Source organism: Suillus bovinus, assembly GCF_016758785.1.
Source record: "Suillus bovinus strain UH-Sbo-P2 chromosome Unknown EDB93scaffold_325, whole genome shotgun sequence".
Classification (NCBI taxonomy): Eukaryota; Fungi; Basidiomycota; class Agaricomycetes; order Boletales; family Suillaceae; genus Suillus; species Suillus bovinus.
The window spans coordinates 1-17,985 of record NW_024542381.1 but is presented as its reverse complement, the minus strand read 5'-3'; the positions used below and the strand labels follow the sequence as shown (position 1 = coordinate 17,985).

General features: G+C 43.0%; 5 protein-coding genes across 5 annotated transcripts; all 5 read right to left on the bottom strand.

Annotated features, from left to right (window-relative positions):
- Positions 1–8,773: 8,773 nt before the first annotated feature.
- Positions 8,774–9,406, bottom strand: EDB93DRAFT_1244135 (uncharacterized protein; the record flags this gene model as incomplete). Its single annotated transcript, XM_041452200.1, has 3 exons — positions 8,774–8,812; positions 9,045–9,347; positions 9,374–9,406. The coding sequence occupies 3 exons, from the start codon at positions 9,404–9,406 to the stop codon at positions 8,774–8,776; spliced, it is 375 nt and encodes a 124-aa protein (XP_041300584.1).
- A 1,379-nt stretch (positions 9,407–10,785) lies between these two features.
- On the bottom strand, positions 10,786–11,199 carry EDB93DRAFT_1098257 (uncharacterized protein; the record flags this gene model as incomplete). Its single annotated transcript, XM_041446888.1, has 1 exon — positions 10,786–11,199. One exon carries the CDS (start codon positions 11,197–11,199, stop codon positions 10,786–10,788), a length of 414 nt encoding a protein of 137 aa, XP_041300583.1.
- A 1,437-nt stretch (positions 11,200–12,636) lies between these two features.
- EDB93DRAFT_1258521 (Nse4 C-terminal-domain-containing protein) lies at positions 12,637–13,396 on the bottom strand (the record flags this gene model as incomplete). Its single annotated transcript, XM_041454134.1, has 5 exons — positions 12,637–12,702; positions 12,752–12,840; positions 12,886–13,054; positions 13,102–13,216; positions 13,266–13,396. 5 exons carry the CDS (start codon positions 13,394–13,396, stop codon positions 12,637–12,639), a joined length of 570 nt encoding a protein of 189 aa, XP_041300582.1.
- A 2,033-nt stretch (positions 13,397–15,429) lies between these two features.
- Positions 15,430–16,588, bottom strand: EDB93DRAFT_1244133 (uncharacterized protein; the record flags this gene model as incomplete). Its single annotated transcript, XM_041452199.1, has 5 exons — positions 15,430–15,450; positions 15,501–15,573; positions 15,621–15,984; positions 16,030–16,272; positions 16,585–16,588. The coding sequence occupies 5 exons, from the start codon at positions 16,586–16,588 to the stop codon at positions 15,430–15,432; spliced, it is 705 nt and encodes a 234-aa protein (XP_041300581.1).
- Positions 16,589–16,768: 180 nt separating this feature from the next.
- On the bottom strand, positions 16,769–17,221 carry EDB93DRAFT_1066290 (uncharacterized protein; the record flags this gene model as incomplete). Its single annotated transcript, XM_041444904.1, has 1 exon — positions 16,769–17,221. A coding segment is annotated over one exon (453 nt), but the record flags the coding sequence as incomplete, so codon positions are not given.
- Between the last annotated feature and the right edge of the window lie 764 nt (positions 17,222–17,985).

The window sequence follows — 17,985 nt, the reverse complement described above, 5'->3', positions numbered from 1 at the left end:
TATTAGTTGTTTGATGTCCCTCTTTTTATAAGAGAGGTTTCCCATTACTCAGTTAGCTGCCCTTGGGACGACAATTTCACTTGCACCCGTGTCTAGCTGTGTTTGCTTAGCTTAGCACCAACTTTCCACATAGTTCAGATTCCTCATCTTCAATGTGAAGTGCAATTGGCCGATGCGATGTCCAAAGGTCCAATGTGGAGTGGCTCAGACATGTGCATGTATGTTTTGGATGTTGACATGAGTATCAAAAACAGTGGTTCCAAGCCTAGCACCATAATCATTGTTACAACATATTAAGCCTTATAACAGAGCTTGCCCCTCGAGGGGTACTCAATGTCACAACATCAGGAAACCTACAATTCTGCTGAATATCCTGATTTCTCTGTATTACTGATATCAGACAACTGTCTGATATCAGTACCAATCAGTACCAATCAGTACACATCAGTTGTGCAGATATATCAGATTATTAGACCAACAAAATTACAGTGTCCAAGGATGTCAGACTTCAAAAGAAAGTTATACAGTCATTCAGAGCATCAGCTTTTCTGATATCAGTAACAATCAGTAACAATCAGCACATATCAGTTGTGCAGACACATCAGATTATCAGACCAAAAAAATTACAGAATATCCAGGGATATCAGACTTTCAAAAAAAAAAAAAATTAATCAGTTATTCAGCAATATCAGCTTAACTAGCCTCTAGATTATCAGAAGGTACAGATATACAATTCTGCAGTATATACAATTTCCTATCACTCAGTACTCAATAGATCTCAGTGACTTACCACTGCCAGAAATTTGAGGTTGTCTAAATTGAGAATCAATGAATGACAGTTTGCAAACCAAATGACACCATATATAGTATGTCAGGCACAAGTGCAGATGTCTGCACTAGCAACCTATTGCCTAATTAGGAAATGCCCGCTCACCACACGCTACAATCAGCTCAACATTTAACATGTTTGTTCATTATCTGATGGTATACAATACTGATTCTTGAATAGTTATATTAAATAGATATATATTAAAATAAGCTCTATTGTATTGTATTATATGCATACAATATATATACTACATTATTACACTAATGTGGATGTATCATAGTGTTGCAGGGACTTAGTGAAATTTCGCATTTTGATGATATAAGCAGTCATGTGATGTTGAAAAGGTCACTGAAACCAACCCTCTGGCTAAAACCTGTCCGGTGCTACGGCGGATATATCCACAGTCTGGCGGCAAGAAACGGCCAGGTAGCGGACTTTCAAAACACCCTAGGTACATCTAATAGTATGTGTTAATCTTATCACTCCTTATTATTTTCATATGGACCTTGTATGAGTCTCAGCTACTGCTCCCCAATAGTTACTGTCCAGAGCCCCAGTGGGTGTGGGCTACCTCTACCAGTAAAGTTCAAGCAGGGTGGTATCAAAGGAGAGGGTGGGTTGCTAGTAATCACTCATGGCTAGCTACTAGGGCTTTGGATATGGTGGACAGTGTGATTGAAGCAACATGGTATTGTCATGTAAATAGTTGATAAAGAATAGATTGTTAGTTAGGAAGCATTGAAGTGAGCTGGAGGTATCGGGTATTGGTGCTGTAGTTGAATGTCGAGGGTGTTTTTAATGTCTGACATGCCGTCTGTTAGCTACCAGCTTTGCTGCCGTTCTTGCCGCAGTGCGCCCCAGACTTTTATGCGCCGGAGGGGTGGTTTCAGGGATGTTCTTGTGATGTTGGTTGAAGTTAGGTGGGAAAGCTTATGTAATCAAAAATGTGTTCAATGGTTCAAGTCTTCTTGCCTTCTTCTCTTTCTCTCCTTTCAATCTTTTTCTTTCCCCACCCTTACTCTTAGGTCAGGCTCCTGGATATTCAAGTTGGGATATGTTGGTATTGATGTGAGTGTTGGTGTGGATGGGACTTTGGAATTGGTGCCCTGGTGAGTCACTTATCCCCTCTCCTATTCTCTCCTCTAAAGACTGACCCTGTTCACTTCTAGCCTATATATTTTCGCATTTTTGGTCCTTTTGGTAAGTCACTTATCTCCTCTCCTCTCCTCTGAAGACTGACTTTCTGCTCACTTCTAGCCTATATATTTTCGCATTTTTGGTGTTTTTGGTGAGTCTCTCCTCTCCTCTCCTCTCTTCTCCTTCAAAGACTGACTCCCTGCTCATTTCTAGCCTATCTATTTTCGCATTTTTTTAGTCTTTTCAGTAAGTCTCTTCTTTCTCTAACCTCTTTTTGGCCTCTATTTTCGCATTTTTGTCTATTTTAGTGTCTCTCTTAGTCAGTAGTATAGATGCCAATGTAGTAGTTACTTTGATTATGATTTTTGTATTTTTGATATTTTGACCATTGCAATGTCCTGATGTTATGTGATGTGCTGGCACATATTACAGTGACATAATTCCGTATTATACGGGTTACCCGACCTACATAATATCCCATATAATATGGGCCAGCGGACTATGGGCTGATGTTATGTATATCCCCAATGTTGATGGATGGGCCAGGAGGGATATTATTTCTGATGGAGACGGGTGGGCCCATCTATGCTGATATTATATATATCCTCAAAGATGTCGGGTGGGCCGATGTAATGGTTTATTGTATAGATGGGTGGGCTGACGTACAGGAAGTATTTTGTACACGGGTGGGCCGAGGGAGTGGTGGAATATGTATTATATAGACAGGTGGGCCAATGTAAGGGTTTATTGTATAGACGGGTGGGCCGACATACTGGAATTATTTTGTAGACGGATGGGCCGAGGGAGTGGTGGAATATTCATTATATAGATGGGTGGGTCGATGGAGGGGGATGTAATATAGACGGGTGGGCCAAGGTAGTGAGATATCTGTCTGACATTCACAGATTACCGAGTCCCAGATGCCCAAGAACTGAATCCCATTGTGCAACATCCATTCCGGACACCCAAACACCCCAAGCTCGAGACTGGAAACTGGAAACTGGTGAAAATGTGTGAAATTTCTATTTCCTTACACCAAACACATGAACACCTGAACGCCCAAAGCCTGAAGCTTAAAAGTCCAGTTATCAAATCACCGAGTGCCGAGTCCTGATAGACCCAAAATCTGAAGCCCAGAACCCAAAAACATGTATGCAAAATGTCCATTTTTCATTCATTGCACAAATCACCGAGTGTCAAGTGACAAAACCAGAAACTCAAGACCCAGTACACAAATCACCAAGTACGAGTGCCGAGGGCCAAACCCCAAAGTCCGAAACTTGAAAACATGTATATAACATATCCATTTTTAAATCATTGCACAAATCACCGAGTGTCGAGTGCCAAAACCCAAAACTTGAAACCCGGTATGCAACATGCCCATTTTTCATTTACATTAAACAAATCATCAAATGCCGAGTGCTGAGGGCTGAACCCCGAAGCCTGAAACCCGAAAATATGTATACAACATATACATATTTCCCTCACTGCACAAATCACCGGGTGTCAAGTACTGAAACCCGAAACTTGACACCTGGTACACAAATCATCAAGTGCCGAGTGCCGAGTGCCGAGGCCCGAACCCCAATGTCTGAAGCCTAAAACCCGAAGCCTGAAACCCAAAAATATGTGTACAACATATCCATATTTCACTCATTGCACAAATCACCGAGTGTCGAGTACCGAAACCCAAAACTCAATACCCGGTACACCCATCACCAAGTGCCAAGTGCCAAGTGCCGAGGCCCAAAGCCCGATGTCTGAAGCCTGAAACCCAAAGCCTGAAACCCAAAAATATGTATACAACATATCAATATTTCACTCATTGCACAAATTACCGAGTGTCGAGTGCCAAAACCCGAAACTCAAAGCACGGTACACAAATCACCAAGTGCTGAGTGCCAAATGCTGATGCCCGAAACCCAACATCCGAAGCCTGAAACCCAAAGCCTGAAACCCTAAAATATGTATATAACATATCCATATTTCCCTCATTGCACAAATCATGGAGTGTCAAGTACCAAAACTCAAAACTCGACACCTGGTACACAAATCACCAAGTGCTGAGTGCTGAGGCCTGAGCTCCGATGTCCAAGGCCCAAAACCTGATGTCTGAAGCCCAAAACCCAAAGCCTAAAACCTGATAATATGTATGCAACATATCCATTTTTCCCTCATTGCACAACTCACTGAGTGTCAAGTACCAAAACCCGAAACTTGAGACCCAGTACACAAATCACCAAGTGCAGAGTGCCAAGTGCCAAGGCCCAAAACCCGACATCTAAAGCCCAAATTCGGAAGCCTGAAACCCGAAAACATGTATGCAATATTTCCATTTTTTACTCATTGCACAAATCACTGAGTGTTGAGTGCCAAAACTTGAAACTCAAAACCCAGTGTGCAATAGGCAAAGATAATGAAAAAATGGAAGTTGTTGTCCGAGTCTAGGTGAGTGTATTGGTAGTCTTTTCTTGTCCATCGGTTATCATTTGACCAAGATATAAGCTAAAGAAATCTGAAACATCGGCGAGAATGAAAAATGAAAGTTGTAGTCCAAGTCAAGGTGAGTGTATTGGTAGTCTTTTCTTGTCAATTGGTTATTTCATTACTCGGTACTCAGTACTTAGAAATCAGTACTCAGTACTTGGTTCTGATACCCAGTACCTGGTGTAATGATAGTCGCGGCACTGGGCTCAAAACCCGTGTTTTTGATACTCACATTAAACAGTATTTGTCCGATGCATCCCTGACATTCCGATCCTGATCCCGACGCCCGACCCCGGCCTGAAAGTTTTGGACCCAACATTTTTGCATCAGACTCATCCTTCCAATGTCCTGTCTAGCTGTATCTATCCCCACTGGTGCATATTTACTCGTTTTCACATTATTGAATATTACAGACAGCGTTATTACATGTAAGCATAGACCATTGCACTTTGACATTTTTCACAATTTTCAGTATCTTGCCCTTGCATCCATGATCCAACCTTTTAATATATAATGAGCATAGCTTATATTATTGCCTCTGATGACCAAGATCAGCTCACAATAGGCTGGAGTTTGTGAGCTAGTGTGCATACTTGCCATTTCTCCTGATAAGGGGCCCATACCTTCAAAACATTGAATCTTCATGATCAGGAAACCTGGAGTACATTTAAAATATATTAAGTATCATAGACATAAATTTACAGACAAATCCACCAAGAATTGAGTACTGAGGAAGTGAAATAGATAAGAAATGGAGTGTGGGAAACTTCAAAGACCCAAAGCATCGAAAATGGTCAGTGAAGCAATTAATAGGACTTTAATGCTGAGTCAACTCATGTTTTCACTATATCCCTTCCACCCACCCCCTACCCTCAAGGCAGTAGGCAGTATGGGTTCCTTAGGTAGTTTACAATCTATCCTACATATTTTTAATGAAATCTTTGGCCTGAATCATCTATAAATGCGACTGTGTAAAAATATGTCTATTGTCACATTTCACACATATGCCTGTCATTACATCAATCCTTCATGTATCTTTCTAAACTATTAGGGCTATTATAATGGACATATATGGGTGTTATTCCAGGTCTCTGATCCCATCACAGGCTTGTCATGTTGGATATCTCAACATAATGTGCAAGTCTTGCTATTAATATTCATTCTTTTATCTTTATGCTCACTTACTGCACACATGTACAAATGCACGCCTCATCTTTACATCATTGCTAACATGCCAGACAAATATATACTCCTCATACCTGCATCATCCTACCTCAGTCTATTTGTTCTCAGACTGAGGTATGACTATACATTCATTATCATACTCGACACTGACTAACATTTAACGTAGTCTTCAAATAATCTCCAATTGACAAGAATGACATAAGTATAAAAATTAGTGGTTCTGAGCCCAGCACCGCAACCATCACTACACTGAGTACCAATACTTGGTAGGACCACCAATACATTCACATAGACTCGGACTACAACCTTCATTAAAAAAGTTAAGCATAATAATAATTTTCATTTTTTCATTATCATTTTCCTACATTGACTAGCGAGTCCCGAGTCCTGACCCTTGGTAGTCAATACAATTCCCAAGTTATTTGAACCCTACATCAATGGATAATACATACAAATACAGAATTCATGTCTAGTTGTAGTGATGTGTACCAGGTGTTAAGTTTCGGATTTCGGTACTCAACACTCGGTGATTTGTGCAGTGAGGGAAATAAGGATATGTTGTATACATATCTTTGGGTTTTAGGCTTTTGGTTTCAGGCTTTGGATGTCGGGCCTTGGCACTCAGCACTCAGCACTTGGTGATTTGTGTACCAGGTCTCAAGTCTCAGGTTTCGGTACTTGACACTCAGTGATTTGTGCAATGAGTGAAATATGGATATGTTGTATACATATTTTCGGGTTTCAGGCCTCGGGTTTCGGGCTTCAGACATTGGGGTTCAGGCCTCGGCACTCGGCACTTGGTGATTTGTGCAATGAATGAAAAATGGACATTTTGCATACATGTTTTTGAGTTACAGGCTTTAGATTTTGGGTCTCAGGCTTCGGGTCTATCAGGACTCGGCACTTGGTGATTTGATAACTGGACTTTTAAGCTTCAGGCTTTGGGTGTTCAGGTGTTCATGTGTTTGGTGTAAGGAAATAGAAATTTCACACATTTTCATCAGTTTCCAGTTTCCAGTCTCGAGCTTGGGGTGTTTGGGTGTCTGGAATGGATGTTGCACAATGGGATTTGGTTTTTGGGCATCTGGGACTCGGTAATCCGTGAATGTCAGACAGATATCTCACTACCTCGGCCCACCTGTCTATATCACATCCCCCTCCATCGGCCCACCCATCTATATAATGAATATTCCACCACTCTCTCAGCCCATCCGTCTACAAAATAATTCCAGTATGTCGGCCCACCCGTCTATACAATAAACCCTTACATCAGCCCACCCGTCTATATAATACATATTCCACCACTCCCTCAGCCCACCCGTGTACAAAATACTTCCTGTAAGTTGGCCCACCCATCTATACAATAAACCATTACATTGGCCCACCCGACATCTTTGAGGATATATATAATATCAGCATAGATGGGCCCACCCGTCTCCATCGGAAATAATATCCCTCCCGGCCCATCCGTCAACATCGGGGATATACATAACATCGGCCCATAGTCCACTGGCCCGTCTTATACGGGATATTATGTAGGTTGGGTGACCTGTATAATACGGAATTTGTCACTGAAGGGGCTCATCAGCTTGCAGGCCAGTGCAGATCTGCGGTCATGAGATTTGGCAGCAGCAGCAGCTCGTTTCAACAATCTGTCAGCATTGCGTGCATCCTCACACTCGTGGACTGATTCCCAATTGAGCATGACCTGCTTCGCAAAGGGTTGAAAGTCATAGGTGTTACGACTTGGATGGTATCTGTTGGCGATGCTCAAACAGAGCTTGTGTCGTCAATGGTCTGTGGACGTCCTTGGGCTAGCCCAAGGTTAGGGGTCGTACTTGGCGTGTCTTCGGCAAGTACGATTTAACGCCTATGTCCAAATCGGGTAGCTTATGTCACGCGGGTGCGAGACAATAAGCTATGTCGGCCTAGGCTTACGACACCCGAAGGTTAATCGTAAGGATCGTCGTTAATTAGAAGGACAGAAGTCCGACTAGTTAACAGGGGCTTTGCTCGTCGACGAAGTCGATGAGTAAAGGTCAAGACTATAGGCTTATCCGCGAAGAGCAGATAAGAAGATAGAATATAGACTGCTGGCGAGGCAGAAGGATCACTCTGGTGAGAGTAGGAGGTCAAGAACCAAGTAGATTCAAGTTAGGGAATATGGTACATGGTAGCGAGTTTATATAGAGGACAGGGGACGTATTAGTGGATGATAACTCGTACTACCGGGAGAGGCAATCGTTAAAGGGTAAGACCATAATAGGAAGGCACGTTCGATCTAGGTAGAACGTGCTGGATAAGAAAGTGAGTCAGAGATCAGAATGAGAAGTGAAACACGCAGGGGCACGATCGTGCAACTGCGGATCTAAGTATAAGTCGCATGTGCGACTGCGCACCGAGTCAGAGATCAAGAAAGGAAATGGGATGCGTCGTGCATCGTATCATAGGTTACCATCCAGATGGTAAGGGCAAGGGGACTGTCCGCAGGATCAGTCAGGTGGTGGAACGGAGCATGGGTATGCTTCGTCAGCGAAAGGATCCGGCCAGATGTACTGGCTTTGCTGAAGCGACAGGTAGAGGGCGAAAGGGAATGCAAGGATGACGAGGATGACAAGGGTGAGGTCGGGGTAAGGGTATGATGCGAGGGCTGATACGAGGAGGATCAGGAGAAAAATAGTAGGGGCCCAAGCGTCTAGATGTTCTTGTAACAATAGGTCGCATGAACTTCCAAGAGACCATGACCGTGCTCAAGCAATGGCTCAGTTTCACTGAATGGCTTAAAATGTGCCAGAGCAAACAAAGCCCAGGAATCTGCATCTCACTTGCATGGTATGCACATTCCGATCACATGTGGTATCAGGCAGCGACGAGTCTCTCCCTGCTGTGCATTGGTGTGCTCAACAAGAACATGTGTCTGGTGGAGATCATGACCTTGATTTAATGTATGCCTGTGGAAGATACCCAGCTGAGTCTCAGGTGTATTGTGGTTCTTGTCTGAAGTAGTTTTTTTTTCCAAACTCACATTATGACAGAAGTCATAGAAATTCATATGGCTGAGTGTCAGTGCTTGGTGCAAGTAGTGGTGAACCTGGTGCATTGTAATCAATCTTCCAGCCCTGTCAGTGCCCAAGTTCAATGAGACATCCTCTGTGTCACCATCGGCTTCATCATCTGTTTGGCATAGGCCAGTAGCATATCATGTTCTAACATATGACAATAAAAGGCCAGAAAGCATGGGCACCATCTCATGAGATGGGATGTCATCACCAAACCCTCGAAGGTAGTGTGCTGCCTACTGGGCATGGATTTGCTGTTGACGGCCACACTGTGTCAGACATTTGTGCAGAAGCTTCTTGGTGGTAGACACTTTGCTGTCTTCTGGATGTGCAGAGACTTGAGCAACTGCTCTAGAAAGCAGTGACAACATCTCATATGTCTTCAGCTCCATTTTTGTAATGTAGTTTGTAATGTAAAACATTGCTGTCTTTGCTGCTTTCCTAGACAAAATGCATTTGAGGTCATGATTGTGTCTGCAGTATACCAACACATAAGGATTGAAATAGTTCACGGTACCATCACGACACTTCAACACTACAGACTTTGTTTCCTGGACATAATATGATGTATCTACAATTTCATGGAGAAACTGGAACCTACACTCATCATTGTTGCCATACTTGTGACACACTTGCTTACACTGGTGACGCTGAAGGGCTTCCTGCAACGCTTGACTTCAGTCAGAAATTCAGAGTCCCATTGTTTCATCACAGCTGGTGTACAGTCTGTCAGTGAGGGAGCTTCAGGCAGACACTGAGTATGCGGCTCAAAAAAAGCCATGGTGTCAACCTCCATGTCCGGTAAGTGGTGATAGATGATATCTTCAAAGAATTCAAAGAATTGTCGCTGATAGTCTGGGTCCACCAATCATTCATGTAATGTGGTAGGGTTGACGCCACATAAAAGCCAAATCACAAAATGGCCATGCAGTGATTCACGTTCAGTAAACTCACAAGTGCCATAAAATGCTTTGATGTGTCCTAATATTCCCCCTCATGGTGAAGATGTACAAGTGTTAAAGTCCCACCCAAAGAGATGAGTGAAGAGGCATGTGACAGAGAACTCAAAGAAATCAGCCACTGCCACAGGATCTCGAGCCAAGCGGAGAGCACACTTGTGGGTTGATACAAGAATAGCATAGCATTGAATCTGATCCACTGTCTCATCCTCAAAAATCACCTGGAAGATAGGGCTATGAACTGCATTAGGGTTGCAGGTAAAAAACAAGTGCGGCATACCAAAAAATCCAAAGTAGCTCCTGATTTCACTTTGGATGTGCATTTTTGATGCTTGTGAGCCAGGGATGCAGGCAGCAATTGTGTTCACCTGGTTGAGTAAGTTAAGTGCAGCACAATCATCTGAGCTGAGGTTAGAATAACTATGCTCTTTCTGCAGTTGGTCAGCTACTTGATGAAGTGTCTGAGCAGTCAGGCTGTTTAAGGTTTGAGCTATATTTTCAAAGTGGGATTGTCTCACAGTAAAGTGTGTATGAAGATGTGCCAGGCAACACTGCTGAATATTTAGCACAACAAACATGTATGACCGATGATGACAAAAGGCCCTGTCCTTGATGTCAAAGTAGTATTTGGCTTGAGCCTGAAATGCCAATGGGTGGGATCGTGTGCTGTCATCAAATCCACCGATGCCAAATGGGAAAAGTGTAGAAAACATGCTGGGGATCAGATCAGGGTTGTGATACTCATCCACAGCAGAAGTGGATCTATGTATGACAAGGTCAGGTTTCTCAGCAGACGAAGGCAGCAGGTTGTGTAAAGCGGCTGCTGTGAAATCACAACCTGCCAAGCGAGTACATTCTGGATTGGACACGCCCATGGTCTCCACTATGATGGTAGGATCAGCAGCAACACTATCACCTGCTTGAGTGAATGATTGTGCAGGATGATCAGAGAAGCCGGCAGTTTCTTCAGCAAACAGTGAAGGGGCATTTGAGTCATGATCATATATAATCTGTTCAACTACACCAGGTACAGTATCATCTTCAGGATACTAATCTATTACCTCTGAGTCTAATGTGATGTGCTGGTAAAGACAATTATGGGCACAGAGCCATCACAAAAGTGACCAGACTACATGCGGATGCAGAAGATCGTGTGGAGTGAGGATGCATCAAGCTTGCCTGTGCCTATAAAGATCACTGAGAGCATGTCATTGATGTCAGCAGGAGTTTGAGGAAGGACTTTGATGGTAGAGACCACATTTGTTTCATGAGCACATGTATTGCCATGGAACACAAATGGCTGTGTGGCATCTGACAACTGATATAGACGAGTGACATGAGTGGTGTTACTGTAGATGGCACACACCATTTCTTTTACCCAGGTTAGGTCTCTGAATAGGAGGGGCAGCTGCCCACAATATAGCTTGTTTGCTAGAGCAAGGCGGGAAACCTTTAATTTTGACAGCGACCTGAAGCATGCTGCACATATATTCAGACAAGCTTTGGTCAAAGTGCATTCAGTGAAGCCATCTTTGTCCAGCATCAAGCCATTCAACATTTGGTAATCAAACATAAACTCATTGGACAATGTCTGCACTATGCACTTCTTGACAACAGATATGTCATGCAAGCGCAGAAGATCCAAACTCAAGGGGAGTGCTTCTCCAATTTTGTCACCTTCAAGGACGAGGCTGCAAGTTTTGTGAGCATATTGACTGCATACAGCGCAGATGGAGCCTGGTTTCCAGCATGTAGCCTTCTGATAATCTTGCATGCATTGATGTACAATAGATTGGGCTACAACCTGCGGCCACTGGGCAGCTATGCTGGCTTCCACGTGGATGGCATCAGATGCTGATGCAGTTTCATGCTCTCTTCTTTGAAGCATCAACCTGTCATTGACAGTTGGTATAGCCTGATGAAGTCAATCAGCAGCAATGATAGAGTACTCGATGTTCAGTACATTTCACACTAATGCATGACAACATTGCACAGGTGTAAGGTATGACCTCTAGCACTGTAAGGAAAAACTCATAGTCAGGCAAAGAAGACAGATATTTGGCATGATGTTGGATGTGGTCAACAAAAGCAGAACAACACTGGTGGTGTGATTTATTGCTGTAAGGTGGCCAAATAGATGCTGGAATGATGTGCATACACCCAACTACATCTGCTCATAACAACTTTTCCATATGGCATACCAACTCTTTGGCAGGAAGATACATCCAGCTCACAGAAGGCAAATGGTCATAGTTCAATGGTTTAAGGTCTCATTGCATGATTGAAGCGACTGGGTTTAAGCCATGCCTGAAAGCAGCTGCTACAGGGCTTCCATAAAATTCTTCAAAATAAGCACATATGGCTATGAGACATGAGCTCGGGGCATCAATGCTCGCCATGGACGTTCTACAATGGTCGAGGATGGCGGCATCAGTCATGGTGCTCATCTGCAAACAAAGACTCACAAAACTTGAGAGCAACACTTGAATGGCTTCAGGTCATGTACAATTCCTCTCTGTGAAGCTGGCTGGAAGATTTTGCACAGCTCGTACAAGTACTGGGGTTTCAAGGTCTCCCAGACACTGAGAGTAATGTTCATCAGGTCAATTGAACCATGTTGGGTCATCCACTACCACTGCAGTGTAGCAATGCTGTAAGGTTTCGAGGCACATGACAAGCAAGCGAGGAGGAAAGTCTCAATCCAATGGGTGCTTGCCCAATATATGCTGAGGCAGTGGATTAAACACATGTTATTTTCTGAGTACATGATGGAGTCCCAGTGATCGAAGTGTGGGAATACAATATTTGGACTACATGCCAAGATGAAGGAGGTGATTCATGTGAGACACAGCGTCATTATGGCAGATGTGAGCTGGCAGTCCGAGTCTCCCACTGAACGCACAATCCTACACAGAGATTTGGAAAGGAGCTAGGCACAGTGGTACACCTCCAAGAAATATGGGGCAGCAGTCAACATTGATTATACAATGGCTGGAGGGCGCTGAGGCATCACAGACTCTGTGATTTGAAAGACTTCTATTGTATGCTGGGACACTATTGTCAGAGAGAGATTGGGTCTGGCCTGGGACACACACCTTCCATGTAGGCATGTCAAACTCAAAGATCATATGTCGGTGGTTCACATGTGATTCAGGACCTGGCATGCCATTTGATGCATGGGACACTTGGAAATATCAGATTTGATCTATTCTGAGGTAAACAGACTCACATATGATGGGTTCTCCATTATCACTGAGGTGGAATAAGCAGACACCATCATAGAAAAGACCAGATAGGTGATAAAGGTTTTCAACAGATTGCCCAAAATTATTGAGATTGATGATGAGGTGGAATATGTTGATGGGCCCGGATATGCATACAATTCTCAACATATTGTTCTGTCTGCCATGACTGGTCTGACTCTTGTAGTTTGACGAGACCTCACCTTTTTATGTTCATCCATGGGGACAGCTGCTGCAGTCATGTCAGGCTCTTCGTCCAGAGATTCATGTTGGACAGAAGTACCAAGGCTTGCTGCCGTTGTTCTTAATGGCCCAAGCCTGTTATGCTATCAGTAACAATATCTTTAGAGAAAATTGCTAGATGTACATGAAGCTTGGTACAGGCACATGTCTGCTCTTGGCTACTGCTCGGTGTCTGATATCTTCCCAACCCCTGAATGTGCAAACAACAGGTGCAAGTTTCTCAATGAAGTCGTCAACAATGTTAGTATCATCCATCTTGGGTGAGGACAAGTTTTCTCAAACTTAAGTGCCTGTCCAGTGAGAGCAAGATATTCATCCAAGAGAACATTCTGTGGCAGGCAAAAAAGGAGAAACTGGATCTTACACTGATCATGCTGGCTTACTGTCTTGGTGCAGGTGGTTAGTCATGCAGAGAGCTAAGATATAGGAGCCAATCACTCTGACTCACATCGATTACAGCCTCGAGATTCTGGAACAGGCCAATAAGAGGGAGAGATTATGTCAAACATGCAGGGTCAGTGCATGGTCACGTTCAAGAGTTGAGCACTTTGACTCTGAGTTCCAACAAATCAGAGAGGGACGGGACATAAAGTCATAATGCACAGTATTTTTGATAATCAGAGAGAACAGAATATTCTGCTTGACAGAGAGCATAATCTAGATAGAGAGTAAACACCCCCCAAAAAATTAAGTGGTCAAAATGTGTGGATGTGGTGGAAGGGGAAGTGGTGCTCCACTACTTAGCCTCAGGGTGGGGACAGGCCATACCAGGCTTCATAGGGAGGGGAGTTTGAGCAGACCAAAAAGATCAGGCACTCACTGAACTATATATTGATTTTTATTGTTAGTTGGCTGTATCACAAAGGCCATCATATGCAGATGGGGTGAAGTCAGAATTCAAACTCAGCCAACAAATTCCAATAAGGGTACATCTGAGAAAATCGGGTAGAATCAGCAGAGGATTTAAGTGATGGGAAAATGTTTGAGTTCAACAAGAGCTCTCCTCCACTAATGTGGGAGTCAGAGATGGATCTTTCTGAAACATTGGATATATGATACTGGATATATTATAACTGTACTCCAGGTGTCTGATTATTAAATTTTGATGCTTTGAAGGTACTATGGCCTTATCAGTAAAATTAACCAGTACACACACTAGCTCAAAGCTCCGGCCTATTTATCAGTGATTTATGGTACATAAAGGATATATATATGCCCCACTAATGGTATATGAGCAGGCTGGACCATGTGTACCTAGTTAAGATATTGAAAAACCTCAAAAATGTGATTTTCCTTATTTTTGTTTCTATTGAAGGATCCTATAGGTGTCCTGTGGTAGCTATGTGATAGATATACCATAAATATACATAGATATAGACCCCTTACCATCCTTGAGGTCCGGTCCTGCAGGAAAAAAATTCACAGAGGGTGTATCACCAGGAGATGATATGTATGCTGCATCACAAGGTCTTATCTGATGGTCCTGGACTCCTGATACATTGTTACTACTGTTGAATAGATGCTGGGAATACATTTTTCAAGTATATTCACTTAAAAATAAATACATGAGAACATATTTTGTGTTTTTCTCTATATATGCTATATCTATTGATGGAGGGCGCTTCAGGAGGTCAAATAAGTGTGTAAATCTCTTCATATACACTTCTAAATATGTACTGAATACCCTAGAACACTTTCCTGCCAAAGGGGCAAAAGTGCGAAAGTGTTCTATATTCTACCATATGTTGAATTGCCCCTGGAGGAGGAGCTGGCATACAAATGAGCAAAAAAGTGGTCTATTATATTGTGTTATACATATATATACTAATCTACTACTTATATATGAAGGGGGACCTATTGTGGTGTAGTGGTGAAGCTGCAGTGAGGTGGGAAGGGTGTGGGAATAATTAATATTGTGGAGATTTCCAAAATAAGTGATGTTTGTGGTGTTGTAGGGTAATTCCCACACTGTGTGGCTGAAAAATGCAGAAATGTGATGTGTGGGAATAGTGTGGGGAGGCCTGACATAAGGAGGTGAGCATCACATAAGATAGGGCTCATGCATAACCAACCAACCTGTGATGACCTGTGATGCCTTGTGACCCAATGTGACCAATGCCAACATGCAGTGACCAGTGTGTGACCTGAAAGGACGAGAGGATTACGATGATATGTATCGTAGTATCAACTGTGCTATGTAGCTAGATCTAATTAATAAACTGGGAGTTGTTGTATATGCCAGGTACAATATATTATATGAAATGATAGGTGAATGAAACTAGTATGTATTAAAGTCCAGCCTTCTCAAGCTTTGCAAGAATAGTGTAAGGGAGGACTCAATGACCTTTGTATTTTTTACTTGCCCATGCCCTTGTTTTCCCATTAAACCTTTTTTATAAGCATCCATGAATCTGTGAGAACAACATGCATATCTAAATTTGCAGGTGAGACAAAACAATCAAATAAGAAGGAGGCTTACTTCCACATTTGCTCCACAGTCACGGACTCCAGCGCGTCGACGAGGTTCTTCGCGAGATCATGCTTGCTAGGTGAGGGCAGCATTTGGTGGTATACTCGCTTGGCATGCCCCCAACACTGCTCAATAAAAGTAAGCTTGCAGTGAAATTTTGGAAGGAACAGTACTGAGATTCCTTGTGATTCAGCGGCAAGTTCAAGTGTAGATTTGACATTCACAAAGTCAGGTTCATTGTACAACATCTGTCGACAGCAGTAATGTTTGACACCAGGCTTGCATGTAAAATTTGGCCTACACTCTGCACGAACATTCACCATATTGTCATAACCACGCTCCTCCAGAATTTTTGCCATGCCCTTAAAAATACCTGCACGTGGATGGCCCTTGGGGAAATAGAATGACTAGGGGGAACCGTCCTCGAAAGTGCCATCACCCATGCATATTTTCATCTTTGTGGGCTTCCCATCAACACCATAAATAATCTTCCCTTCTGAATTTCTCACTGTTACCTCAACACCCCAGTTTGTCCCAACTTTAGGTGTTCCTTTAGGCATTTTGCATGCGGAGAGAGAACCATTGGGGTGCTTGAGATGAGTTGTCGCATTATTGAAGATGAAGATATGATCCTCATTGGGCCAGTGCTTTTGAACGATCGCTATGGTGTTCTCAAACTGTGTGAGGATTTCTTCATTTGAAAAATGACCATTGCATGATTTTCCTGCCTTAAATAATATCCATGCTGACTCCTTTCCATCAGGCGGTCACAACCAGCCATGATCTGCTGACACAAAGTCAGCAACCATCAGAGAAGCCCCTTCTCCTTTTGTGTACGGAGTGGCGCTTGTGTTTTTGTGCACCCATTTTGACTTTCTGTAGTCATTAGCATAGAATGTGCTTTCATCGTGAAACCAGACACACAGAGGCCACTCAGTATCACAGATCTCTTTGTCATCCTTTCCCCAGGTACACATGTTTGCTTCTTCCTCTGCCCATTTCTTCAGAAAAACATGTTGACGATAATAGACAACATCTTCACACTCGTGACCATCAATATATTGACCACGGTGATCCTGAACCCAGCAGTAGTCCATACACTTCATGCAGCACTTTTCTGTTGCCAGGGAGATGGTTTTTTTTCATCTTCAGGCGTGTTTTACTTCCTCATTATCCAGATATGTAACAATGTCTTCCGCATGGACATAAGTGCCAATGGATTGAAGGTGCTCATGGATCTCATTAGCAATGTCAGGATCATCGAGCCATGACAATCCATGTCTCCAACCAAATGGATTGACAGGGACATTATTATGATTCTGCACATAGGCTTTGGTTGCCTCTCGAAGTTCCTGTGTCCACCAACTTGACCTTCCTTTCCCATTTGCTGTCAACAATGATGCAGCCATCCAAGCCTGATATCCAGTAGAGCAGGGGTTCGTGTAATGGGTGAGAAATGATGTCATTGATTCAAGCCATAGTTTTGTCCAGTTTTCAAGCTTAGTGTCCTTATAGCTGTGGCCAGTGTTTTGTGGTGGCTTCAGCATGGTATTGATATCTTTGAGTGCACTCACAGCCTCGGAGACATTGGGTGGCTTCCGGAGTTCCCATGTGAGCCCTATGCCCTCAGAACACACTCTGAGCTCTGTATTTGCCTCAAGTGGAGGCTTGGCCTCAAAAATGTCTTCATCTGCTTCTCCATCATCTTCATCACCATTGATTCTCAGCTCAGCCTGTTCAGGTGAGTTGTTGTCATCGACTCCTGGCTCGTTGCAGTCACAATCAGCTGTAGTGAAGATTTTCTTGATGTTGTGGCTAGACATTGCTGAAAGTGATTCTTGTGTCTCAATTATTTTGGCAGCATCAAAAATTAATTCAATATTGAGTGAGAACGGAAGTTTGGACATGTCTACAGAAGGTGAAGTGTTTAACGAGGGAGAGTCAATACCCGCAGGCTGATAAGGATGTCAGACATGGAAAATGAGTGAATCTGAGTCTGAAGCTTACCTGCACATTCTCTTTCTCTTTAGCTCGTACCTGGCTGAGCCTGGTTTTCTTGGTGTTCCTTATAGTGTGTTCACCAAGATTCTTCAAGTTACCCAGTGCACACTTCGGTATTGTGCAGCCTGCGGTGCAGTACTCTGAGGGCATGGACATGGAGGTGAAGGTTTACCTTTTTCGTAGTGTTACCTCTTAATTGTCACACACAAAGATTTCATTTCCGACCCCATAAGACTCATTTTTCTAATGGCACTCACAATTCTCAATTTTTCAAAAATACAGCCCCACAGAGTTGTTCTAAATACAAATACAAAGAAGACTGTGTTTTTTTTTTTTTGCCAAAAAGTGACATTTGCGACAGCCATTAGCTTAC